Genomic DNA, 27284 nt, shown 5'->3' on the forward strand with positions numbered 1-27284 from the left:
CTATAATACGTACAAAATGTTTGTCAATGGAAAAAAAATTGTATTTATATTTTTTTAATGAAAACTTAACGATCTCATATTTCATTCTTTGAACAAAATTCTTTAGGTCTTATAGCTTATAGGCTAGAAATTTTCAGTTTTTTCAACATTTTTTCGGAAAAGAGCAACTCAAAGAAATTTGGCAAAAGTATGAAATGTAGAAAATAGTTTGAGTTTTCGTTAAAAAAATTTAAACGACTCTTTTTTCAAATTTAATTGAAAAAAAATATTTTGAAAATTGAAATTCTTATAGTGTTTGAGTCAAAACTATAAGAATATCAATGAATTTTTGTGAACAATTTAGAAAAAAGAACTGGGCCTTTTCAAGAAGTTGTCTATTTTTATGATTTCAAATATGCAATGTTGCTCAAATGGCCAGTCGAGTTGGCATGAAATTCGTCAATGCATATTATATTTACTAGAAATTAACTTTCTGCGGCAGAATGAACATTTATCTAGCGAGAAAAAAAATCATTTCATTTTCGGCTGTCTTGTATTTGTTTCCAATGATTTTTGTTTGTCAATAAAAATACATGTTTGTTGGATAGTCATTCTAGGTACAATGATAATATTACTTTCTTCATTAAAAATGAACCTATTTATTTAAGCGTTTGTCCATCCGCTGGCCTGCTGAAAGAAAATATATGTACAAGAAACATAAAGAAGCTAAACGCAAAAATGCCGACCGGATGAACCGTAAAATGGGCTTAACTGATAATAAGGCATCAGCTTCTCTCGAGAAGCAAAATAATACGATTTCTTAAGGGGAAGAGGAGAGAAGAGGAATTGGTATAATTTACAAACAAAAAAAAAAGAAATAAAGAAAAATAGAAGTTACATTATATGGTTTTCAGCTAGCTTAGTCCGGTATTGTTAGTGGTTTATTTTTTTTATCCTTGCTTACATCGTTACAATGCTTGACTGACTGGTTTTGATATATGTGACAGAAGAACCTGTTTGTCGATTTATGGATTTTGTTATGCATGATTATATTTTTCAAGAAAAAAAATCTGTATGGCTGTTTGATATGATGATTTACTAGAGTGTGTTTGATGAGTGGTAGTCTTCTCTGTTTTGTTCGCATGGTAATCTTTCGCAGGCTCATCGTACGTTCATTTTTGTTCATCGTTCATCGCTCGTTTTATAATCTGTCATGTTATCATTCATTAGATAGTGCCACTTCCTTCAGTATGATGCAATTAGTTCATGTGTTCAATTGAGCGCATGCAAGCTTAACTTCTTCCAATTCCTGACGAGCGATAGATTTTCATGCAACAAAACAAATTAAATATATTTATTGGAATCATGAGGCGCGAAATTTAGAACGGAAAAATCCCTTTGAGTGCATAACGAATAAATTGTGTTTGCTATATACTCGCATATAGGATCTGTTTTTATGTATTAAACCTTTGTGAGTTGTAAGATGCAACAGTAATTGTTTTATTTTATTTTGTTTTTTTTGCTCCGTTTTCCCTATATTCTCGCTTGTATTTTTCCTATGATCATGTAATATAGATAGGAAACTACGAATATGCAAGGTTTTTAAAGGTAAAGAAAGTTTTCCAATGATTGTATCTATCATCTTCATAAAAGTGTTCCAATTTCTTTCACGATTAATGGCAATGTTTACGATGATACTTCAGCAGTAGCAGTTTCTTTGTTTTCTCTCGAAATTTTGAGTGGGTTATTCATTTTCTTTTATCAAATAAAAATGTTTGAGCATTCTATCTAACCTGCATTCTCACTTTCGCTCACGAACGTATAGCTAAGCTAAATAAAACAGACGGTGTCACTTGACTAAATTAAATTGCCCTAATATAAAAGTATACTAGTATCAACACTACAACGGAGGCTACAAGGTTCGCAAAAACTTTCAGACGAAACATTCAGTACCCAGAAGAGTGAGCCGAATTGCACGCACAACCGGCCCCGTGAAGCAATCATAAGAAGTTTCTGAGTGTCTAGCGAAGTCAATAGGCCCCACCACAATTTCCATAGTATTGATTTTAAAGTTACTCCATGATTCTGATCGCCAACCCATCCAAGGCGCAGATTTTGATTATTTACAAGAGTCACCCCCTTCCTTCAACCCGATCTCGTTTGTGTGCATATGTCTGTTGCTAATGGTTGAAACTGGCGTTCAGTAACGTCGATCATCGCGCTTTGCTTTGCGCGAATTCGTTCTACGGTCTGAGAGTGCGTTGTGATCAACACTAGAACGAAAGATTGCCCCATTACGAGAGGCATTCATTGAATTCGAAGTAGCTCGAGCTGACTTACCTACGCATACAGCGTACTTTCGATGTAACTAGTCGGCACAAATCCTTCCTCCCACCCGTTGGGACCGCTTAACCTCCGCACCCGGGTCCACCCATCACCTTGATCTAACTCTATTACTAGTAGTTCCTCTCCCTCGGACATTGGAATGCTTCCTTCGCTTGTCGCTGAAAGTGAACAGGAAATATGTATAACCAACAAAGCTGAACGAATAATCTTTTGGGTTTATTCTTACCATCGAATGGATACAGCGCTTTACAGGTGCCCAGAGGCTGTAGGGCATCAGCTTCGTAGTACATCTCGTCGTTGATTGGCTGCTCGTTGGTACTGCCCTGGCCGGAGCCCGGTAGAGACGTGTGGGATGTTCCGAGACCACTCTCTGGACTAGCCGAACTGCTGCAATGTTTTAGGCCGAGAGGGAAATAGATGGTTAACGAATCTATGTGGTGTGGTTGTGGTGGGTCTTTGGCGACCCCACCAGTAGTCATGCATTAGATTGAAATAAAGATGATAAATGCGTTTGGATCATGCAGGCAGGTTGCATTAACTACACCGTTTGCTCACGATTATGGTTTATATTACAAACGAGTCTAGGTTTTTCACATCAGAGGATTATCTACAATTCCTCGTGCCAAACAAGTTTGAGAAGATTTTCAAATTAACTCTCAGAATTAACATGTACTGCACCGCCGAAAAATACCTTCTTCATTTTTATTCCAGAAACAATGCTCGAAATCAGGAAAATTAGTTCATCGATCGGAAAAAGTCACCAATAAGTCATTCTCGACGGCAGCGGCAATGAGGCTCTCCAAATGGCCTTTCTCAAGGCCGAGTGTATAGGTTTGTTTTCCAAAATGACATCTTTTAAGGCTAAAGGCGAATGAACTGAGAAAGTCTGAGAAAGCCTCTATAATTCAAAATATCATCATTACATATTACTTCTTCAGAAATTCTTTAAAAAATAATTCCTTCGAATATTATTTTAAAATGCATCGAAATTTTTGGAAAACCTCTTCAGTTGAATGTTTTGGTGAGGGATCGATTTCGGACCAGTTTTCTGTCAAACTCGGACCACTCGCAACTCGGCTCTGGATTGGTCGATGAGGAAAATAATTGACAAAGATAAATACACACAAATCGGATTTCCAACATTTTTATAGTGTTGCCAAATATACTCAAAATAGAATAATAATTGCATTCACATTTCAATCTGGTGAAATTTTCTATTATCGATTTCCCGAAAAGAGGGAAATATAATATAAATCGGAAGTTCCACCTTTTCGTGATTCTCCTACCATCTGGCGTATCATAATAGCATCGGCCTAGCAGAGAAAAACAATCAATTATTTTCCAACCGTAAAGCAGTTAGCAATCAAATTAAGACCAAATGGAAAATAACAACCATGGCCGCAGAAAAAATATTCAAAATCATGTTAAATAAACATACAATCATACATACATACAAAAAAACCTGATTAAACACTATGTTATATTTTGGTTATAATTATATCAATAATTGTCAATACTTCAGTACTGTTGGTATTTCAACGTTATCAGGGTTGAATTATAGGGCCTAATTCTTGTATGACAACGGTACGGTGTCAACGGATTACTACACTTTATCAGATTAGCCGGCCCGAAGGCAGTTTTAAATTGCTAAAATATGAAAGAAAATTTTTACTTGGCGTTATTTATGCATTGAAACACGTTTTGCTTACCCTAACTTAACCTATTTTCTATACACTTTCCGCTATTCACACCAAAATTCTATGTTCAATGACGTGCCGTTTATTTCGGTTTGACCTTGAAGTGTGTACGGAAATGAGGCCCATAGTTTCTTGATAACCAAAATAAATCATAAATTTATTTAATGTATTTTCCTGCTATCAAATCCACGTTTTCTAGTTTCTCTACAAATTTCAACCTTTTTTTTTGCATACCAAAATAATATGGAGGTACTAATTATTTAAAATATGTGATATTCGGTTAAATAATTAATACAGACAAATGGTACAGCTCAGAAAATACATGACACTTGTTTCTCTTATGGAAAAATAAGCTCCGTGTGCACGGTTTTATGGGTGCAGAATGAACCGAATTTCTATGAATAAATTGGATAAATGTGAAAGATTTTTTTTTTGAGAGGGGGGGAGGTTGGTTCAAATCAACTCTTCCGCGCCGGGTGCAAAAGCTTCACTCGACGCCACTTCATGTATGTTTCGTAGAAATTCAGACGTTTGTAGAAGTCAGTTGCAATCGCAACAAAGACTAACAATAATGAAATGCCTGCAAATTTACAGACAGACTTGCAAATCTGGCAACTCAGTTTCGATGTCCGTGAGGTAAAGCGTCAACAACATGCATTTATATGAAATGTCATGATATTGATACTCGAAAATCAGAAAATCCAGATTCCTTCATCAATTCCGAGCGTCGGCTATGTCCAAAGTACGTAGAATAAGTCGATTGTTCGATTGCGATAAAACACCACATAAAACCTTACCTGCAGTGAAAATGTGGTACACTATCGTGTTTATCGACTCGGCTCGACTTGCGATTTTGTCACTGTTCATTATTTTTAGAACTCTTAAAATCAAGAAATATTGAAAAAACTTCTGAACTTCGGACAAATTGAGGATTTTTTTTATTACACCCAGGTTTTTTTTACGCGGTTTTTTTTACGCGGTTTTTTTTTACGAGGTTTTTTTACGCGGATTTTCGAATTAACGCGGTTTTTTTTTACGCGGATTTTCCAATTAACGCGTTTTTTTTACGCGCTCACCGCGTAAAAAAAACTGAGCAATATCAAATCTGTCCCTCATGCTTCCTGAGACCATATGACGGAACTTAGTGCTATTGACGGATATTAGTGCCGTACCTATGTGCCAGGTTCGATGCATCTGTAGCGAACACAGATTCAATTTGCAAGTGCAAGAAGAAGTATCTCGAGATAGCATAAAGCTTGTGCAAGAATGGGTTGATGAGCACACCACTGCGAAGCAGAAATCCTCCGTACGACCTTCGTGTGCAACGAAGTTTCATCCAACCCCACATAACGGCTGGGGGAAGAAAGATTCATGTACATGTATTTAAGTCCGCTCGTCGAGAGCCACACACAATGAAATTCATGCATAGCATCAATCCCATTTAGGAATGAAATAAGCGCGATTTTTGCGCGTAAACCTGAGCAACATCACTTCTCTCTCTCAGTTCATATCTCTCCCTTTCAAGCTCCCTCAGAGCGTATGCCGCACCCCATCACGATTCTCAAGAGGATTTTTATGTTACCTTTTTTTCTTTACGGGGAGTTTCCAATTAACACGGTTTTTTTACGCGGATTTTCGAATTAACGCGGTTTTTTTACGCGGATTTTCCAATTAACGCGGTTTTTTTTACGCGGATTTTCCAATTAACGCGGTTTTTTTTACGCGGTTTTTTTTTACGAGGTACGTATCCTCCGCGTAAAAAAAAACCTGGGTGTACTAACATCTTTGTGTGTGTAACACATGCGCTGTCCGTGTGAATACATAGGAAATTTCCATAACCTTCTATTCTACGTACTTTGAGCTATGCCAGCTATCATTATAATCTCGAGTGTCATCATATTGATAATAATATTGACCGTGTAGGCAGGGATGCTAGGTGATTTTTTCAAACGTCTTCACATGGTACGAAAAAATGTCTTCAAATGTCTTCACAATCATATTGGAGGAAACTAAAATTCATTGCTTACTTTCGAACAAAGTTTGATAGCTTATTCAATGGTTATTCAAATTGACATTGTTATATAGCGCATCCCATTGAACATATCTTGAGATTTTTTAGTTTATTTCAATAAATTTGACGAAGAATATATCCCGCAACTGGGAACCAAATTTTATGAGTTTAGAAATAATAATTGGCTTGATATACCGTTGATTTAGTGAATATCGCCCCAGTTCCTCCACAAAATCGAAACCGTGATAACTGAATATTTGTTTATTTGAGCTTTGAAGTTTTGGTTGTAACTCAAACCATATCCATAACTCTAATGATTGAAATGTAACCGGAGAACCTACGATTTGAGAAGTGGTCGCTTGAAAAATCTAGGTTAATAATAAAAATATAATGTCACAATCTTTGGAATTCTCAAGTGCAAATGAACTAATGTCTTCTAGAGACAATATGTACTCAGACCGCTTGAAGTTCTCCATAATATGAAGTAAAAGTCGCTATGTTGTTGTGTTCATTCTATATACATACTTGTGGATTTCCTGCCACATGTCTTCAAACCTTCATCTCTGCGTGTATGAACCGTTTTATAGCGAATTCGTTTTTAAAACTGAGTTAGTTCCAAACTGACTTTGTAATAAAGAAAACATTTTCAGTTTCACGAATGCAGCGGTTTGTTGGTGTGCGTTAAATAGTCTGATTTGTTCATATTTGCGATGACAAATGTACAGTGTCGACGTCTGGTGGCGATATTAGTGCTTGGGAGGTAAATCATTCTCTATCAGATCAGAAGGGCCAAGTGCAGTGTAAAAATATAAAAGTTTGAATGAAAATTTGTACTTCATACTGTTTGATTACCTAACACATGTAGTCCTGACACTCACTTGATCATTCGTCGATGCATTTCCTGTTTGTTCCACAAATAATTAATATTATAATATAAAATCAACATCAGACACAGTTTTCGTTCAATATGTTTTCGTAATTTCGGAAAAAATCTCTTATTTCATCACATAAAATAAATATTCGATACGTTAAAGTAAATTTTCATTCATAATTTTGATTTTGAAAGCATATTTATTCCACCTGAATATTCATCATTATTTTCGCCTCCCAATGAAAGCACACGAAGCTTAGTGTCATCTACGCGAATGTACTCTTCAAAATCAGGATCTGAATTGGAATACGATTCTAATAATGCAAAAGCAAAAGCAGCTTTTCCATTTTCAGTCTTTATTTTTAGATTTTCCAAAACAATACTCGGAACTTGACAGTTCAGTATAGTTGTATTGGTGAACCCGAGTGCGAACCCGTGAATCATCTCAGTGCGAAACTAACAGCTTTCGGGTTGAACCTAGTGTGAAACTAGGTTGAAACTGAGTGAATAAAAAAACGTTTTGACAGCAGTTAGTGTGGCACTGGGGTTGGAACTGAACAAAAACGAATTCGCTATTAGATTACGCGTTTTTTTGACTTTTCAATAATAAGCAGCCCAGTGCAAGGATGCCAGATATGATAAAATAAACACGCAGCAAAACAATACACCAACATTTTCGTCGTATTGAAAACCGCACTGCGTTGACAATGACAGGTCGGCGGTTTGCATTTCATTTCCTTTGCCGCAAACGCATCCGCCCCCGTATCGCATCGCGTTTACCTTGTACTCGGCCTATGGAGTTCAACTGCCGTGGTTACACCCTAGTACAAATGCAGAGATAATGCAGTGCAAAAATAAAAAGGCATATTCCACCAGAAGGCTAAAAATCGAGGCGGTGCCTCCACCGAACGAAATTGCATCACTGCGTGCGATATTTCCCTTCCATTCTTCTTTTGAAACGAGCAAAACTGTTGTGTCTGTCTTCAGCATTAAGAAAGACTGCTGTCTGCTAGCTGGAGCGGGACTGTGACTTGAAGCGTTCTTGGTTTTAATTATAGATACTTGGAAATTTCTCAGTCCATTCGCCTCTAGCCTTGAAATTGCCAGTTTGGAAAACTAAACTAAACTCTCGGTCTTGAGAAAGGTCATTTGGAAAATGTCACTGCCATCTGGTCGCTAGCTGGACGATGACTGATGAATCGTGAATGATGTGAAATCGCGAATAGCTTGTATATACTCAATGAATTGAAAACGATAGGAGCTTGGACAGCAATATTTTTTTCTATCAACATTTTCCGTAGAACGAATGTTGTGTTTAGTATTTTTATTTCATTTATTTATTTCAATCATTCATCAAGTGAACTTGACTCGGCCAGAGATATGTTTTGAGTTTAATCAGATTTCACTGTAACATTCATCCGTATTGATTGATTTTTTTTCTATCATAGAGGCTATTAAATTACAAAATTTGTTCGCTTCTAGCCTTGAAAAAGGACAGTGTCTACAATGTCACGCTGTTCATAGTTTCTTTGCTAGATTATCGTATATATTAATTGAAAATTAATAGAGCCATCGTTCTATTTTTAAGGTATTCAGCGGTGCAAGTTGCATTCCGATACATTGTTTTGAAGAAGTTGTGCTAGATGGAAGATGATAGAAGGCAATTGATCTTGCCCGTACGCATCGAGATCTTGACGTGGGGCGCTCTCTAAACATCGCGTAAACGTTCAAATTTGCCAACTTTCTATATCAAGCTACGAAGAGGACAACAGATAGAAGGCTAACGAAAAGGAATCTACTACTAAGCAGCACACCACACATTCAGAAAACGGTAATCTCTCTGGTTAGTTACATGAACATGACTCCAAAATCTACTAATCGACTGAAAGTATCACTGATGAACGAATGCAACGGAAAACTATCGGGGGTGGTGGTGGTTTTGGGTGACGAATGGGAAGAAAAATATATGCGTATATATGTATGTATATGTGTGGAAGAAGAAGGGAAAAAATATATTCGTGATAAAGTGGTAAGAATTGAAGTTATACCCGTTACTGTTAATATTAAGCCCATTTTGCGCTTGTTGTACACTACTCTCTGATCCTGACCTGCTTAAACTGCCAGCGTCATGATCTGGATGATCATCGCCGTGGTCATCGTGGTGGTCGTGATTACTGCTACCATTGGAATGCCTGTAATATAATAAACTGCTGGAGGTTAGAGCATCTTGTGCACCTTTGAAATAACAACATACCTGGATGACCGTTGTCCGTTCTGTACCACCCGATTCGCCTGTGGACTGTGCTGTATAACGGTCTGGCTGTTTGCCTGGTCGAGTAATTTCTGGTAGCGCTGCAGCTCGAGCCGCAGTTTGTCCAGCTTGTTGACAGACTCGTTCAACTGCTCTTCGACGGAGCGTGGATCTCCGAGCAGCGAGTTTGCCTCGTAGACGCCCTTCATCTTCATCAACCCTTCACTGGCAGCCTGTTCCTGGGCGACCTTTTGCTGCAGCTCTTGCACTTTGGCCGCGAGCTTCTTCCGCCTTTGCGTCGGTGGTAGATCGTTGAAATCTTCCTTCATACCGTCCATTGAGAGGTTGTTCTGAAAAGGGGAGTACGAAATGCGTCAAATTTTACTGGCGAAACCCAAGTCACTGTACATTAGAGAAGATTCAACGAAATGCTTTCCATGCAACAAAGTTTGAATCTATTTGTGGAGGGTGTCGGTAATCAGATCAGGTCACACTCAGACAAACAATTTCTTGCTTTGAATTCACACACAATTGCCTCAACCTAGAGTAGTGGTCAAATGAAAAACGAAAAACGGAAAGACATGTTTTGTTCGGTAAAAATACCGAATTTAACGGAAACCAGCACAGAACCAATCACTCAAATATACTTTGTGTCTAATATACCATTCCGAAAAACAGTGAAGATAAGAAAATTGCATTTATACATTCAATATTATTAGCGTACCTTCACTTGGATGCAGGCTTCAACAATCTTCTGTTAGGTGTTTTTTTTCAATTTATGTTTATTTTAAAGGTTTTTGTACAGTTCAGAATTTTCGAACGACCCCCGGATATATAATTACCGGATTTATTCGAGATTGATTTGTTTTTACACAAGTGCAGTAGATCACACAATACAAGACGATGACGACGACGATGACGAGATGTGGGAAGTATACGGTTTGACGCAAAGGAAAAAAAGGGAAGCAAAAAGAAACACAATTAGTTTAGACATTTATTTCATGTTGCAGACATTGTTCATACTATAGCTTAAGCATGAGAATTGATAACATTGCAAGTGCACGATAAGTACGCGTGTCGGTGAGAGATGGATGGGTGAAAGTGTATAAGCCTGCTGCTTAGCGACATAAACCATCGAAGATTTCGAAAGTGAGATGAAGTGGGGGATATGAATATCGCAGGATATTTGTGAATTGTCGCACTTCGCTTCGTAATGATTGAGAACTTTTCCTGAATATTTTCGTTTTCGTTTCGTCTAATAATATTTGGTGTGCAACTCGATTCTTTCCGTTTCCTCAAGATGGCTCAAAGTATTAGTCGACACTATTATAGGCGACAGCGACAGCTGATTATTGTTAAATCGTGAAGTGTCAACTTCTGTCAACCAAATATTTTTTGCAAGCCTTCAAGTTCAATTTTTACTGCGTTGAATGTCGAGTTTCGTTGCAAATAAGCACCATTTGAAGGATGTTTTGATTTTCTGTTTCCACTGGAAGGAAAATGCAACTGAAGCGCATCGAATGCTTTTGGAAGTTTACGGAGACTCTGCATCGTCGGATAGATTTGTAAGGAATGGTTTGGATAATTCAAAAGTGGTGAGTTCAGTGTTGAATACAAAAACGTCCGGGTCAATCGAAAAAGTTGAAATGAAGAATTTGAGACATTACTCGATTAAAACTCGTGTCAAATATAAACACAGCTTGCAGACTCATTGGTGGTAATTCGACAACCTATTTCTAGACAAATCAAAACGGCAGGATATATATTCAAAAGCAAGAAAATTTTGTTCCATACGATTTGAAAGCGAGAGATTTCGAACGGCGATTTGCATGTACGAAATGTGGCTTGAACAGCACAAAAGGAAGTCTTTTTCGCGCCGATTCGTTACCGGGAACCAAAAATGGATTCAATCGATCGTCGTCAGTGTGTAGTTTACTAGACTTTGCTAGACTCCTGTCTATGCGATCCTTTCTCATTCCAAATCCAACATTTGTCATCATTGTCATTGTTACATCGCGAGAATAAACTATTATTTGTAGAGAAATTTTCCACGTGCTTTATTCATCCATTGCTAAAAAAAAACTAAACGGTCTTTTTCGAGACCAAAGTGAATCGATTTTCAAACCAAATTCCTTGATCTACCGTTTGCCGAGAGCTCCTTCAAACGAACGCTGATGACTTTGTTTATATTTGTTTGTTTCATCTATTACTCAATATAATATTGTTCCTGGCTAAGCCAAATCGTCGAGGACACAAGGAAGATGAATCTTCTTCACATAGGGGAAATTTTATAGAGTTAGTAGAAATTCTATCTGAGTCGTCGTTTCTTAAAGAGCATATAATAAAATAGAAGCATTGCAGCACATGCCTCTCTCCCGAAATTCAAAGCGTGTTATGTAAATTGGAAAATAGTTTTAGATCATCGGAATATTATAGGATTATGTACGACATAATCAAGATATTTCGAGATTGGAAATGGCAAAGTACATATTCGTTATTTCATTTTGGATGGAAACAGGCTACTGATTTGAACAACGACATTCTTCATCAGTTGGAGAGTGATGATTCTACTTCTGTCTCTTCTTTTTGGCTTTAAGAGGGTTGAAACTTTTCAGTTCAGTCGCCTCTAAAGAGTGAAGATTTATTTTTCATCAGTTCACAATCTTTCTACAACGCCCCAACCATGTCAGTAGGAATACGGAGAAGAGTTCAGGTTTTTCAGAAAGCAACTAGAAATGTGAAATTTCTGCAATAATGTTTCGGAAAAGGAGCTTTTTTTAGAGATACCAAGATTTCGTAGATATTTGAAATCCGCTGAAATTAATCAGTGTTGCCATATGATCATCTGTACTGGAAGGTGAAAAAATCTTTTCCATCTGTACTTTTGACTTAGAACTACGTCTTTCATTAAGGGTGCCAAATCAGAAAACAGGTCACGTTTTTATGAAATAAAGTTAACGTTAATAACTATTTTTGCCGCGATCGGATTTTGGCAACTTATATACCAAATGAATCGGAAATTCCCTAAGATTTGTTTGATATGCTACACATTACAATCCTATAGTCTGTATATGGTTTAAATTGAAGAAAATTGGAAGCATTCCCATTTTCTCATACATCTGTTTTGCCCATTTGTGTGCTTTCCCGAACAGAGCTATCAATAACGAGCAACTTATCGACAAGCAACGAAGGGGAAATCGTAAGATGTAAAGTCTCCGTTAACAAAGGAAAAGAAGAAGAACGGAGGGGAATATTTGCCTAAAGTATAAACAGTGGATCACGCTGAGGCAAACATTCATTCTTCGTGAGCAAATCGACTGAACAACATCGTTGCTGGGTGAGCTGTACGGCGAGGGATCGAATGCCTTTCTCAAGGTAATGGGGGTGGAGGAGTAATATGACGGATAAAGTAAAGTTTTCCAAGAGCCTTTTCGAAGGATAGAGACGAATGAACTGAAGAAGTTTAAAGTCTCAAGCAAGGAAGGAAGGCAAACTTTCAGTATCGTTCTGTATTCAAAGCAATGAATATCGCTTGCTTCTTCCTTCCTTCATATGTCTTCGTTTCGGATTGAGCTGTAGACGCGACCAAATTACTCTCTCGCTGATGTCTCTGGCATTGCAATCATTGCATCAAACTGACGCCATTTTGCATTAAGGTTCTGAGCTACACAATTGTGTGGGGAATCATCAAGCTAGGCTATCGTCAGCTCACCATGGAAATAAATGTTCTGGAATTTTGTCAGTGATTTGGTTTCGCATGACGGTAGAAAAACTCTCTCCACAAAGGATGACAGCTAAGCTAATCTAGACTGGCAATATTAACAGAATGGGCTTCTGTTGAGAAGAGCGCAAAACGGAGATAAGTGTGTGAATATTTAGTTGCTTCAAGCTATCGTATATGGATATTTGTAGGCGTACGCGCGTGCTTCATAACTCTTACGTAAAAATAGTACATCTTCGCTACGCTGAAACCCCATTTTTGTATCTGCTCTCGTGTGCATTGGCCCTGTAACAATGCAACAATCGCCTAATTTTTTATGCTATGATTGACGATTGTTTGGTGTTGCAAATTATGCAGTCGTAATGATAAATATAAACAAGGAGGGAAGATAGCGGGATGGAAATATTTACGCTAGGGTATTAGTAATGAATCTCTGCTGAGGCAAATATTCAGCCTTTTTCCAAGCAGTTAACATTGTTTGTTTTCTGTCATCAATGCGTTGAACTGACGCTATTAATTTTTTTAGGCTCGCGTGCCAGTCGCAAAACTGCTTTCAACTAGGATTGCATTTGCGGTAATTTTGATCATAATGAAGCAGTTGAATCTATTCGTGGTTGTTGAAATTAACAGATAGAGTTTATTTCGTTTATTTAGCCACCAAGAAAGTAAATATTGCTCTGGAATTTTGTATGTGATTTGGTTTCGTTTGTCAGTAGCAAAACTTTCTCCACTAAGGATGACTGCTGCGCTTATCTGCGATCACAATAATGAATCATCAAACAATTATCGCCAAATGATTCTACAATACAAAAACATTTTAAGGCGACCCAACTGGTAGAATAGTTATTTCAAAATTTTCGTTGCATTATAAAATAATATCCGCAGTTATAAGCAAGCGACTTAAATTAAACCACAGCGTAGTTCTACGTCAACAATGCGGTCGTGTCTTGAACACAACCTTCTATTTTTTTCCCATAAATCTGTAGCGTTGAAATTATTTGTCGCATAGAAAAATCTGTTTCAATGGCATGAACACTAGGGTGCCAATGAATGTGTATGGGAAAAAATCGACCCTAAAATTTCAAAAAGTTACCCTATACAAGATGTTCACCACCTCGAAAAAACACCCTATGTCGAATTTCAGCTCTATCGGACTTAAGGGAGAGTGTCGCAAAGCGGTCAAAGTTTGAGTTTTTTGAAAATCGAAAAATCACCCAAGGGAGGAGTAAAGGAAATCGGGGTTTTCGAAATTTTTTTTTTGATTCCAAATGTCTTAAAATTGCATGAAACGTAGATAACTAGTGTCATCTCGAATTTTTTTTGTCTAAAATCGGCATTCTGGGACTTAACTGTAACTGTAAATCTCGACGACTAATGCAATTTTAAGACATTTGGCACCAAAGTTTTTTTTGGAAAACTTGATTTTCGTTGATTTTTGTTTTTCGAAAAAACGTTTTAACGTTTGTGACAACGGTAAATGAAGTCCGAATGAGCTAATATATTGCATAGCATGTATTATCGTGCAAATCAACATTTCGTAGTAAGTTCCGAATGAAAAATTGCGATAACTATTTTTATTGGCACCGACTTGCATGTATATTTGCAAGGGGATATCTACTGGAACATCGATTTAAAAGTGTGTATTGGGGAAACCGTAAATCGGGCCGATCAAAACTTGGCAGCTTGGGCGTTTAAATAACGCTTGACATTTCACAGTTATACAATTGTCCATCTCATGAAAAATTATATTTTATTAATAGTGATAGACGCGTAGAAATATTTCCTATCAAATGATAGAAACATCTACCGATCTGTTAAGAAATGTTCGAGTTATAAGCATTCGAAAAACGGGTAGGGGGTTAGCACACAAATCGGCAGAACAAATGTATGGGAAAAAAGGAAGTTCTTCCAGTTTTCATGAACTTAAACCGTTTAGAGATTAGCGAATTGCATATCAAACAAATCAGAATTTCCGATTCGATTGGTGTGCAAATCATGAGAATTCGTTCACAGTGAAAATAGTTATTAACATTAACTTTATTTCATAATAACGTGACCTGTTTTCTGATTTGGCACCCTTCCTGAAAGACGTAGTTCTACGTCAAAAAAACAAATTTCGAGATGACACTTGATCTCGACGTTTCATGCAATTTTAAGACATTTGGTATCAATTTTTTTTTCGAAAACCCCGATTTCCATTGCTACCTTGCTTTGCTTTGCTGGACTCCAGCTATGTTAACGTTCGACCGGCTAAAAATAAGTTCAGGTAAAGCAGGTCCAGGCAGAGAACGACTACTGTACTAGTTTTCATACAAACATATAAAAAGTCCTGACTATTAACTTAATAAAATAAACAAAATGTCTAAACTAATTTTGATACAGAATTAATTACAAACGTAAAAACAGGCTAAGCTGTAAGCAGGAAGAGCCTTTTCCGAACAGTTCATAGCCCTCTTTCTGAAAAAAAAATCCTTCGACTTCGTATTGGTGCCCACAGACGTATGTACATTCCCTGGTACTCATACGCGGAAACCTTGGCCAGAAGAAGCGCGGAAGGATATGAGGAAGTTTCGACACCACGAATGGACATTACTCAGGGTGTGGGTGTGTGTATGTGCAAACATAAAGCGTGCAAGTGACCGCGCCCGCGCTTTTTGAGGGCAGGGGAAACGGATGCAGATCAAAACATCAAAAGCGTGTACACAGTTTTTGTTTACTCAATGATAGAGAGAGGCAGGGGCGATGGTTGTCACAAAAGCGAGTGCAGTGGATATCAACAAAAACAGTGTTTCTTTTTTCTTTCTTTATAGATCAACACAACTGGTTTGCTCGTTTATATCTGGCGATGAAATACTCACAGTGTTTCAAAACAACAGCAACAGCGTTTTGTTCGGGATTCGTTGCGATGTTGATTTTCGATGGGTGTGTGATGGAGCAGTTATCGGTTATCGTGATTCGGGTTAGTTGGATGATACGACGATATGTCGAATCAGATTGCGAGTCAGACACATTGACAAATGGTCGTGTATCGACACCATGGTGTTGCATCCAAACGAAATGGAAAGAACAAATCATAATGAGCATAATGGTTTACCGATCTGTTGCTTGCATCGTGTCGGACAACGCTAACTATTAACCGAAACATTGATTAGATCCCGCTGACATAGTTAATGTTATCAGTGACAAGATAACGGCTATAAAATTGAGCGACCCAAATTTTGATACGGTATTCCGTGAACTAGTTCCTGTCGCGTGCAAGCATTTACGATTTGTTTAATATCATTTGAGTATTCGGTGTTTGCGAAAGCCCAAACAGGAAACTAGTTTTGTAATTTATTCTCGATTACAAAAAAAATACTCGCTAAATGGGAATATAGGAAGCTGCAGTCAGGGGAACGTAAGTCTCTACAAAAAAAGTACTGGTTGAAGCCTTACTCGATTTGCACAGAATTCAACACTAGCACCCAAAATTGATGGCAACGCACACACACTCAAACTGGTCCACAAAACCTTACCTTATTGCTGGTGAAAATGCCGAAAATTCCGACTCGTTTTTTCAGCTTTTGCGTCGTAGTGCCCTTCGCTGTCAAGTGGTTCAAACCGCCGCCACCGGTTGAGGTGTAGTTCTGGGAGTTGTTGGAGGTGTCGGAATCAGCTTTCGAGAGGTCTTCGAAGGGCAGGTCCCCGGGAGGTTGGAAGCCGGATTGATATCTACAATAATAGTTTTTGATCAGTGAAGGTAGGAGTTCAATGTTTGTGGAATGGATCTTACTTCTCTATAACTTTAAGTGAATCCTCCTTTTCGTTTATGGCATCAGCGGCTTTCACCATACCTTCAAGACACCTGGCGATGATGGGGGCCACCGCCGATTCCACATCGGCAGCACCCTTGATGAACTCTTTCAGTCCTCGCGTTCTTTTCTCATCCAGCTCTTGTAATCGATTGAAAACCTATGAAGAATCGCATGATTCTGTAATGTTGTTTGAATGGATTATTCAAAATAACGTTCACCTCTGGCAGCGATAATTCGAAGTGTGTCTGCTGTAGTTTGTTCGTTTTCTGCAATTGGTTCGCGTACTCATTCTTGGCATCCTCCGCCTGGCCGCAGCGGATGTTCATGTTGTTCCGTTGTTTCTCCACCTCCGCCCTGCTCAGGTTAAGATCAGCATCCGCCTTCTGGTAGCTTTCGATGGATTTCTCTGCCTCACGGTATGCCTTCTCGTAGTTCCGTTTCGCCCGATCTAGTGAACCCATCTGGCCGTTGAGGTTTTGCGTGAGCACGGCGCCCTCGTTGAGGGACTTCTTGCGCTCATCGCGAAGATTTTTGGCAAGCAGTGTAATGCCCTGTAGTACCTGCATCTGGAGGTTTTCCGCGACAACTTCCCGCTGTCCGGCCAGGTCGGCCACTTCTTTGAGTACGCTTTTGAACGCTTGAAACGAGGAGAATCTGGTGGGAGAGGAAAAAAAGTAGTTTATTATGTGTAATCACTTTGGGAAACTGTAGTGAGCAACTGTGCTGAATGTGTCCGCATCACGAGTATACTCCAGAGTGCCAACGGATGTATGGGAAAAAGAGACCCGAAAAATCACATTTTGAAGAATTTTTTTTTAAATAACTGTAAACCTCGACGTTTCATGTAATCAACACATTTTGCATCAAAATTTTTTTAAAACCCCGATTTTATGTACTTCCCCCTTGGGATATTTTTCGGTTTTCAAAAAACTCAAACTTTGACGACTGTGCCACACTAGTGAATATATACTCGCAAGTAGAAATCCACTTCATTTACTTTCAAGAGTTTGTTCATTTGGACATACGAGGTTCTTCGCACGATTTGAATCACGAGTACATCATCACAAGGAAGATTTTGAATTAGAGATGACCAGTTTTATTGGCACCCTAATACAGTAAAACCTGTTATTGTGCGATTTTTTTTGTGTGACATTTTTTGTGCGATTTTCTGTTCTTGTGCGTTTTTTTGTGCGATTTTTTTTTGTGCGGTGTATGAAAAGAAGCATATTTGACGAAGTTATCGTCCATTTGGTTTTTTTCTAAGGTTTATATGCATTTCAGCGCGAAAAAAGCGTATTTGCGTCTCAATTATCCACTTCTGAAATCATTCCCCTCCTCTCATCAAATGCTTTAAGTTTTTCTAAGTTTTTTGCATGGCATGATTTCTAACAGCAACACGTTTCGATATGCAACTAAAAGCACAAAACAGCAACGCGCAACCGAAAAGGCAAAGTGTTCCATCGCAAAGCAGGGACACAAAAGGAAATTGAACGATGAATGGCGTGGATTTGAGTTATTCTCTTGGGGGAAACTTTTTTTATGCGGTCCCCATCCACCGCACAAAAAAAGTTTTTTTTTCAAAATGTGTACCGAACACGACTTTTTAAAGCTGCTGGTGAAATTCTGCACGATTTTTTTTGCGACTTTTTTTGTGCGGTCCCTATCCCCCGCACAAAAAAAAGGTTTGCCTGTATATACCGAATCGGATACCAGATCACATGCTCTTGAATTTTCTCCACTTATGAAAAGCATTTTGCATATCGCTGCTCAATTTATATTTTTTTTTGTCATAATCATAGTCATTGTCATAGTTTAATGCAGAACAGATTGTTTCTCTATTGATCTGATATTCTCTACCTTAAATATATGTAGGTATGAGTCGAATTCATTTGAATTATATTTGATTTAAGAAGATATCTATTGTAGATATCTGTTTGTAAACAGGGGATGATGTAATATTAATTTCAATAATATTTGATCAAAACAAGTAATACACTACCAAAAAATTCATGACGTGGACATTAAAATTGTTCCCTCTTATCTCCCGGAGGGCCATTCACGTGGTTCCTCAAGTCCATATTTGAGTGAAACTTTAGATGGATTTTATTTCAAGAGAGCTTCATGTTTTCCGCGTTTACATAATCACATCACTTACCATGGTGAGTAGAGTGCCAATGAAAATGGCCATTTCGAATTTACTTGATTAAAAAGGTTGATTCCCACGAAAAACTACCCTATGCAAAATATCAGCTCAATCGGACTTCATTTACTAGTGTCGCACAGCGGTCAAAGTTTGAGTTTTTTGAAAACCGAAAAATCAACCAAGGGGGAGTAAAAGAAATCGGGGTCTTCGAAAAAAAATGTTTGATGCCAAATGTCTTCAAATCGCATGAAACGTCGAGATCTACTGTCATCACAAAATTTTCAAAATTTAAGTTTTCTGAAAATCTAAAAATCATCCAAGGGAGAAGGAAAGATAATCGGGGTTTTCAAAAAAAAATGTTGATACCAAATGTCTTAAAATCGCATGAAACATGAAATAAAATGTCTTAGAATTGCATGAAACGTCGAGATTTACTGTTATCTCGAAAAAAAGTTTTCGTCAGAAATCAAAAAACAAAAACGAAAGTCAATTTTTGAGAAAAAATTTATTTTCGAGATAACAGTAAATCTCGATGTTTCATGCACAAAAAATGTTTTTTTGCATGTTTAGCGAACGTTTTACATTGTGTAGAATGCAAAACAGCGAAAAAGTCGATTTGGTTCATTTTGTCGTTTACCTCTCCTATACATAGGCAGTGCAATTCTAAGACATTTGGCATCAAAAAACTTTTTTTAAGACCCTGATTTCCTTTACTCCCCCTTTGGGTAGTTTTTCGATTTTCAGAAAACTTAAATTTAGAGATCTGCGACAATAGTCAATGAAGTCTGTATGAGCCAATATTTTGCAGAGGGTATTTTATCGTGCAAATCAACATTTCGCATAGAGTCAGGTATGAAAAATCGATATGATGCTTTTCATTGGCACCCTAAAGCATACGTATAATTATAATATACCTTGTATTCCGAAAAAACGACGAAACGAGTCCCAGAGTGTCGATTTTTGAAAAAAAAAAAAATTCGAGATGACAGTAGATCTCGACGTTTCATGCAATTTCAAGATATGTGGCAACAAATTTTTTTTTTGTTCGAAACCTCCGATTTCCTTTACTTCCCCCTTGGGTGATTTTTCGGTTTTCAAAAAATTCAAACTTTGACCGCTGTGCGACACTAGTAAATGTGGTCCAATTGAGCTGATATTTTGCATAGGGTAGTTTTTCGTGGGAATCGACATTTTTAATCAAGTTCGCTTTGAAAATTCGAGGGTCACTTTTTTCCCATACATCCATTGGCACTCTAATGGTGAGTCTCGATTCTTCCCCCTTCCCACTATCAATAAACTCTTGTTTTTTGGCAAATTCAACATTGAAATGAATACAGGTCGGACTCGATTATCCGGAGTATTGATTTTTTTTTCACTCCGGATAATCGAGTCGAAACTTTTTTTTTTCTTTATTTGTTTTTTTGCATGTATTTTTCGTTGTTTGAAAATAAAAGAGAAATTTGATTTTTGATTCATCCCCTCAAGTCTGAAAACACCTTTCTCACATGAAAAAAAAAAATTTAACCAAATTCTCTCAGGAGGTGATCGACGATCATATTTTATGAAAAAAATCCTCCTACGCATATGTTCGAGTTTCAACAATGACAGAGATACAGAACTTTTTTTTTTGTTTCGGACTCTGTTGCTTCAAACTGGCTCTACATTAGAAAGAACGCTACAGAAGGCGATTCTGATGATTTCATTTGAAAGATGAGAAAATTTAGTACAGGATATAGTAGTGGAACAACTAAATTAGTGACTTTTAATAACATTTTGGAAGTGAAACACTTAAGAGTTAATAATTTTTAATGTGTTATTATTAATTTTATCCTAAAAATTTATATTAAACTAGATTGTTTCTATCAATTAAAATGAAGTTCTTTAACCGCTCCACAAATTGTTCTTTGACGCACAACTTATATCTTTCTTAATTTGGCTGCAATATCGATATAAACAATTCCTGGTGAAAATTCAAGCAAAATCTTCAGAAATCACGATTTTTACCCCACTGTACATGTAATAGCCACTTAAACATCACCTTAACGTTGAAAGGTTACATTTTTTCATGAAATAAGCCATATTTGAAATATAAAAAAAAAAAAAATTCCAAACTGAGTATAATCGAGTCCAAAAATGTATATGATCGAATCACATATAATCGAGTCTGTATATAATCGAGTCCGACCTGTACTGTATTCTATTAGTCAAATCATTTCATTTGATATCAATATTGAGGGGATTGCAAAAAATACAGAGTCGACCATTTTGTGGCGGCGACCTTTTCAAATTTATGTTGTTCATAGTGTAGTGTATTCTCCAAATCAAGCGATTCAGCCATTTTTTTGCGGCAGCCAAATTGAATTTTCCAAGATCATGGAATACGCAGTTTTATAATGACAGTGGAATTAAATGTATGTTTCAAATTTCAGATCAATCATTCAACAGGAACGGGATCGATTCTCTATTAATGTGGGACAACCCAACAAACATTCATACATACATACATAGTAACAGGTCAAGCTGAATGAAACCATTCAAAAAGTAATTAGTTGTTTGAGGACTGCGGCCATCTTGAAATTGGATTTTTCATTTAGCGGATAATGAACTTCTACTAGTCGAAAACTTTCTTTTGATACATTTTTGGGCATTTTTCATAAATAACTGTATTCTACTAGTCAAGCCCTTTCGATAGATACCCATATTGATGGAGTTCTGAGAAAATATGTAATCCGCCATTTTGTAGTGGCCGCCATCTTAGATTTGCATTTTTCATGAATAACTGGATTCTACTAGTCAAGCCCTTTCATTTGATACCTATATTGATGGGATTGTGAAAGAAATATAAATGGCGCCATCTTGCGGTGACGGTCATTTTGGATTTGCATTTTTCATAAATAACTGTGTTCTACTAGTCAAGCCCTTTCATTTGATACCTATATTGATGGAGTTCTGAGAAAATATGCAATCCGCCATTTTGTAGTGGCCGCCGTCTTGGATTTGCATTTTTCATAAATAACTGTGTTCTACTAGTCAGACCCTTTCGTTTGATATCCATATTGATGGGGTTCTGAGAAAATATGTAATCTGCCATTTTGTAGTGGCCGCCATCTTGGATTTGCATTTTTGAAAAAAAAATTGATATTTTTTCGTAAAAATGTTATACAGTTTCCTACATTTCATCTTTTTACATGAATTTTGCAGGTATCATACTTTTTAAGTTATAAATTTTTGTTGAAATTTAAGAAAACAATTTGGCTTTTCCAAAAAGTAGTCTTATTGTTTTTCGAATATTTCAAGTCTGCAAAGTTGCTTAAATGACCCATGTCTTTACACCCACAACGTTTCACTATTATCTGAGATGGTGCTGCCAACGGCCAGTCGAGTTGCCATGAAATTCGTCTTATTTATGTTCAATTTCTGGTACATTGCATATAGTATATAACTTATTTATGTAAGTTGTAGATACATATGATAATTACTTTCCACGACATTCTCTTATATTATTTTTTATGTTCCACGCAGTCTTCTTCGCATAATGAGTTGTCAATTTCAAATTAAGCGGGCAACTTAAAATTAATTTTTAATCAATAGTGTGATGGTACGTAGAAATCCTCTTAGTACGATTTTAACTTACATGATTTTTATCAAATTATCAAAATTTTAATATGGCTATTTTGTAGATAAAAAGGCGAGGACGGGTTTACCTTCAGAATGAAACATTACGAGGACATTTTTAATTTGTGAATTTTTGTGAGTTCTCAAAGCAAAAAAAATAGGCCATAATAGGTTATTTTTCAAATTGGAGAATAATTACAAATGGTGAATAAGTCATCACAGAATCCCCCAAATGGGACACAACCGTCACTTCAAATCTTTTTTACGAAGTTTTCAATCGGATTAGATTGAAAACGAAACATTCCACGCAAACGGCGATGCTAGTGGTGATGGTGGTATCATTATGATCTCTAACGGATATTTTATCACATTGCTCCCGATACTTACTCGTTTTCTTCATCTTCTTTGCTCTTTTTTGGTTGGTAGTTTTTGACGAGCCGCCTGAAATGAAACGGAGAAAGAAGCATAAAAACACAATAAGTTAGGATGAAAGAATAAAACTCAACATCAATAAAATCTATATAATCTTCGTCGAATGAGAAACATCTTTCCGGCAGGTGAAAAGTAAGCCCGTTAACGTAAACCGTTCACAACGAATCAAGATGTTCAAGAGTGCATCGGTCCAATGGCAAACTAGGTTTTATAGTGAAATTTGTGCTTCCCATCGTCATATTAATTACTTTATTTTTGAAGCTCAATGACGCTGACGCGGATGACTGTGGCGCCAAAACAGAATACATAAACCGTTATCAATTTTGAGGGATTTGTAATTGTGGTGTTTGTTATTGACCAGGTGTAACACAGTGACCGGTACATGCTAGAATGCAAGTTGTGGTGAGTGTCTTACTTGTGTATCGCCGATAGATATTATGAGTCAAAGAAAAAGGTCGACCACTGAGTTTGTTTTTCGCTGCTAATGTCAACACAGTCACGTTCACGTTTGACAAAGTGTTAGAAAATTACATGTCATCATTGTCTTCATAGTTCGATTCAAACAAGTGGAAGGAAGTAAATAAAGCGGAAACATGAAGCATTGTTTCACAGGCGCAAATAACAGTTGAATTTGAACTGATTGAATTTCGACAATTAGGATGAATCACAAAAACCATAATGTGGCCATTTGTTTTGGTGCAGTTTCCGAGAATCCGCGAGACGGTTTTGCGAAACATCTTTATTGAGTGGATTCCACTCACGTGAGTCAGCCCGCATACATTCACGTCGGGTTTACAAATCAATTTACAGCGTACTTATGGATAGTAAATACACGAGCTGATGGCGGCCACAACGAACACAAAGACCCTCGATAAATTCCGCAGTTCCTCTTCCTTATCTCCGTGTGATTGTACCTGTGTGTGCCCATCACATCGTACATGCAACACCGGCGCAAGCTGGCGCGGTATCAAGTCAGTATTATGTTTATCACCACCATTACTTCGGACTTACCACTTCATGTTCGGGCTCAATTTGGATCTAGGTCATCAATAGGTAGCTGTTGCAACGCATAATTTGCCTTCCCCATGTAGCGACGTGTCTCGATCGGTACTAATCTCTGTCCGAAGATAATCATGCTGTTTTGCAATTACAAAATATCTTGTTTTTTTTTCAGCAGCGAGTGGTAAACAAGTTCATCGAACAGAGCCGATCGGTGATTCTGCCTCGCGGATCTAACCCATTCATAAATACCCCCCATAGTTTATCTTTATAAATCAGGTGTGCGCGACTTTGTAGCAATTAGCGATAACTATCATTATTTATTGCTGCAATCATGGTCCAACAAAAGTTCCTGTGTACGTACAACGGTTAGCGTGTGTCTTGTGGTAGCTCGGATGTAGTTTGAAGATCGGATAGTTTATATCCTCTCTTGTTACAGCACAAACGATTCAATTAAATTCTTAATTCTAGATGGAACAGAGTGTCAGAAGAGCGAAATGCCTACATATGGTCTGTTTTTCAAATATGAGGGTCGTTCAAAAAATGAGTTACAGTGCCTCAGAAATCGCGGAAAAATAAAGTTACGACAAAAAACAAGATGATTTATTTTTTGAAACTTATTTTTTGAACGACCCTCGTACGTACCTTTAATGAATGCTGTCAGCCGTATTAGCTTCATAAATATACACATCTAATTTATTATGACAGAGATGCCTGGTTTGAAGACATGTCGTCATTTTGAAGTGTATTCGAAGTGTATTCGAGAATAAGGCCCATACACTCGCTATTTCTCACGATCACTTCACAAATCGAAAGTTTTCCGGTTACATACCGTTACAATCAAAACTTCAAAGCCGAAATAAACAAATTGAGTTGTTTATAATAGTCATTTGACATACGAGAGTCATCCTTTCTATTTTTTGGCGTTTGAATCTTCGTAAAGTCTCAATCACCTTAATCACATTTCCGATTTGTGGAAGAATTGGGGCTATATTCGATATTCACTAAATCAACGGTTCGTCAAGTCAATTATTATTTCTAAACTAATAAAACTTAGTCTGCTGTTACGCAATATATTCTTTGTCACATTTATTGAAATTAACTTCAGAACCTCAAGGTATGTAACGCTCTTTATAACAATACCAATTAGAATAAACATTGAATCGTCTATCAAACATTGCTCAATATTAGGTTATGATTTTAAGTTTCTTTCAATATGATTGTGAAGACATTTGAAAACCATTTTTTCGTACCATGTGAAAGCATCTGAAAAAATCATCTGGCATCCATGAAATTAATAAAATAAAACACTCATGAAAATAGTTCATGATTTAAACACAATCCTTTTTCAAAAATTCCCTAAACTCTATGAAGCTGCCCATACTTCACAACAGGAGAAAAAAATATCTGGGATACAAGTATGGAACGCTGATTTTTGACAGTTATCGGGGAAAATTTATGTCAGGTTTGGATGAAATATTTTACACGTCAATAACTTAATTAGTTGAGAACGGATTTCGATGATTCCCATGTCAACAAATGCGTTAAAGATTGTTCGGGAACTATTTGCATTTCATTTTTTTCCCAATAGCAAGATAATTTGAATTCAGGTGCAAGTCAAGTCGAGCACATCAAATGATTCCCTGATTAATCGGAACGTTATCCTAATTATTACAAATAAGGTTCATCTATGAAATATAACACCGAACTCAAAGCTTCTCCATTTCCATTTCAGACCAATATTCATTCTGTCAAATGTTACCGGGAATTTGTATTCTTATATCTTTTTTTTTATCCCATTTATTTATTTAAGGCTCATTAGCATTTTAGCTGTAACAGAGCCGAATTTTAATTGTGTACATGTCACATGGTTATCATATATCTATAATTAGCACAATACACAGTTGCCATTCGCCAGTATTCCTTCTATACCATTACATATGGTACATTCACACAGTAGCCATTTAGGCGTAAGAGTATTCTTTCTGTTCTTCCATTATCTAGTTTGGACCACCGGACAGCGGAGACAGTTGATTGATCATTGTTGAGTTATTTATAGAACAGCCGCCCGATGTGTTCTGCAGAGCAGAGAAGTTGTATGGATGAATCGATCTTATTTCGACCGTGGATCGATCTCCATCGCTGATGATTGTTGCGTGGACGTAGCTATTCTGTAACAACACAAAGATGGTCAATGAGGGTCCTGAGTTTTGAACTCACGATCGATCGCTTACTAAGCGAACGCCCAACCAATGTGGCTACGGAGACCCCCTATTCTTATATCTTCTCGCTTATCATATTTGACTTTTTTTTTGCGTTGGTCCTATTGTCATTTGTCTATTCGTCGATTTTGAGCGCGATTTGTCATTTAATTTGTTTGTTTTATTTTAATTTGTTTTTTTTGCTCGGCGATTTTTGATCTGGATAATACATATTCTGTGAAACTTTGTGTTGCAAACAAAATTTCTTGTGCCGAAACGTTGAGAGTGTTGCAGAATACATCTGGTGTCTAACTATGTCGAAACACGTGTGTATGAATGATATGAGGCAATCAAAGACGCCTGAGAAGAGATGAACGATTCGCCACGACGAGAACGACCATCCACCTCTCCAACTGATGAAAACATCGACAAAACAAAAGGAATGGTTCTTGGGCATCGTCATATAAATTTGAAAGAGCTAGCTGGTGAATTGAATATTTCTCACGAGACTTCATATTTTGGTTGATGTTTTAGGATTAAGGGAAGTCGCAGCACGACTAGTGCCAGATAAGCTCACAAGCTTATCGCAATCAAGTGGCTGCTTGAACGATCCAATTCTGACCCCACGTTCATCCAACGCATAATTACTAGCGACGACTTTTTGCAATTTCCGAAACTAAAAATACCGCTTCGTGGAACCCGTTTTGACAGAATCGAAGACATAACAAATTCGCTACGAAAACTGAAAGTAATTCCTGAATAAAGCTAAAAAAGTCTTTTATTTTAGTATAAATTTAGATGAAACATAAAGCATTTACTTTGGAAATACAAATTTCCGTATGTTTCTTGTGTGAATGAAGGTACAGTATAACCACGTGCGGATTACCCGCGAAAACGAGTTCCATACTAATTCTAAAGGTTTTCCGGGAATTTGTCAGTGAATGGTAGGCTCTTGCTCTTTTGTTTTGGCCTAGGCTCTCATATTATCGAACTATTGTTGTACACCACCTTACAGATGGATAGCTTTTTTATTTATTTACTAGCTGACCCGGCAAACTTCGTCCCACACAAAATTCGTTTTTTGTTATCAATACCATCAAACATTCACGTTTTCTTGTTAAGCGAACGTTCATGGGTCCAATCGCAGAACTGTTCATGAATTGATCTTCTAATCAAACCTTTAAATTACCTTTTACTATTCATAGTACTTCTACCAAAAATCGT

The 27284-nt window shown here is 37.2% G+C and overlaps 1 protein-coding gene across 15 annotated transcripts in view; it reads right to left on the bottom strand.

Moving 5' to 3' along the window:
• Positions 1-513: 513 nt before the first annotated feature.
• The window catches only part of LOC129765070 (formin-binding protein 1-like), a 195989-nt gene continuing 169218 nt past the window's right edge, over positions 514-27284 (bottom strand). The window contains exons 3-12 of one of the 15 annotated variants that reach the window (XM_055764908.1): positions 22816-22869; positions 16889-17324; positions 16649-16827; positions 16392-16587; positions 9880-9906; positions 9159-9505; positions 8953-9111; positions 2552-2712; positions 2320-2483; positions 514-2252 (exon numbers count right to left, since the gene is read on the bottom strand). In XM_055764908.1, coding sequence (XP_055620883.1) covers positions 2320-2483; positions 2552-2712; positions 8953-9111; positions 9159-9505; positions 9880-9906; positions 16392-16587; positions 16649-16827; positions 16889-17324; positions 22816-22869 — 1723 coding nt within the window. In that variant the 3' untranslated portion in view covers positions 514-2252. Of the gene's footprint in view, positions 2253-2319; positions 2484-2551; positions 2713-8952; positions 9112-9158; positions 9506-9879; positions 9910-16391; positions 16588-16648; positions 16828-16888; positions 17325-22815; positions 22870-27284 lie in introns of all 15 variants that reach the window. The other 14 variants (XM_055764919.1, XM_055764918.1, XM_055764910.1 and 11 more) reach the window with 14 other exon arrangements.

The sequence above is a fragment of the Toxorhynchites rutilus genome, chromosome 2 (assembly GCF_029784135.1).
Source record: "Toxorhynchites rutilus septentrionalis strain SRP chromosome 2, ASM2978413v1, whole genome shotgun sequence".
Taxonomy (NCBI): Eukaryota; Metazoa; Arthropoda; class Insecta; order Diptera; family Culicidae; genus Toxorhynchites; species Toxorhynchites rutilus.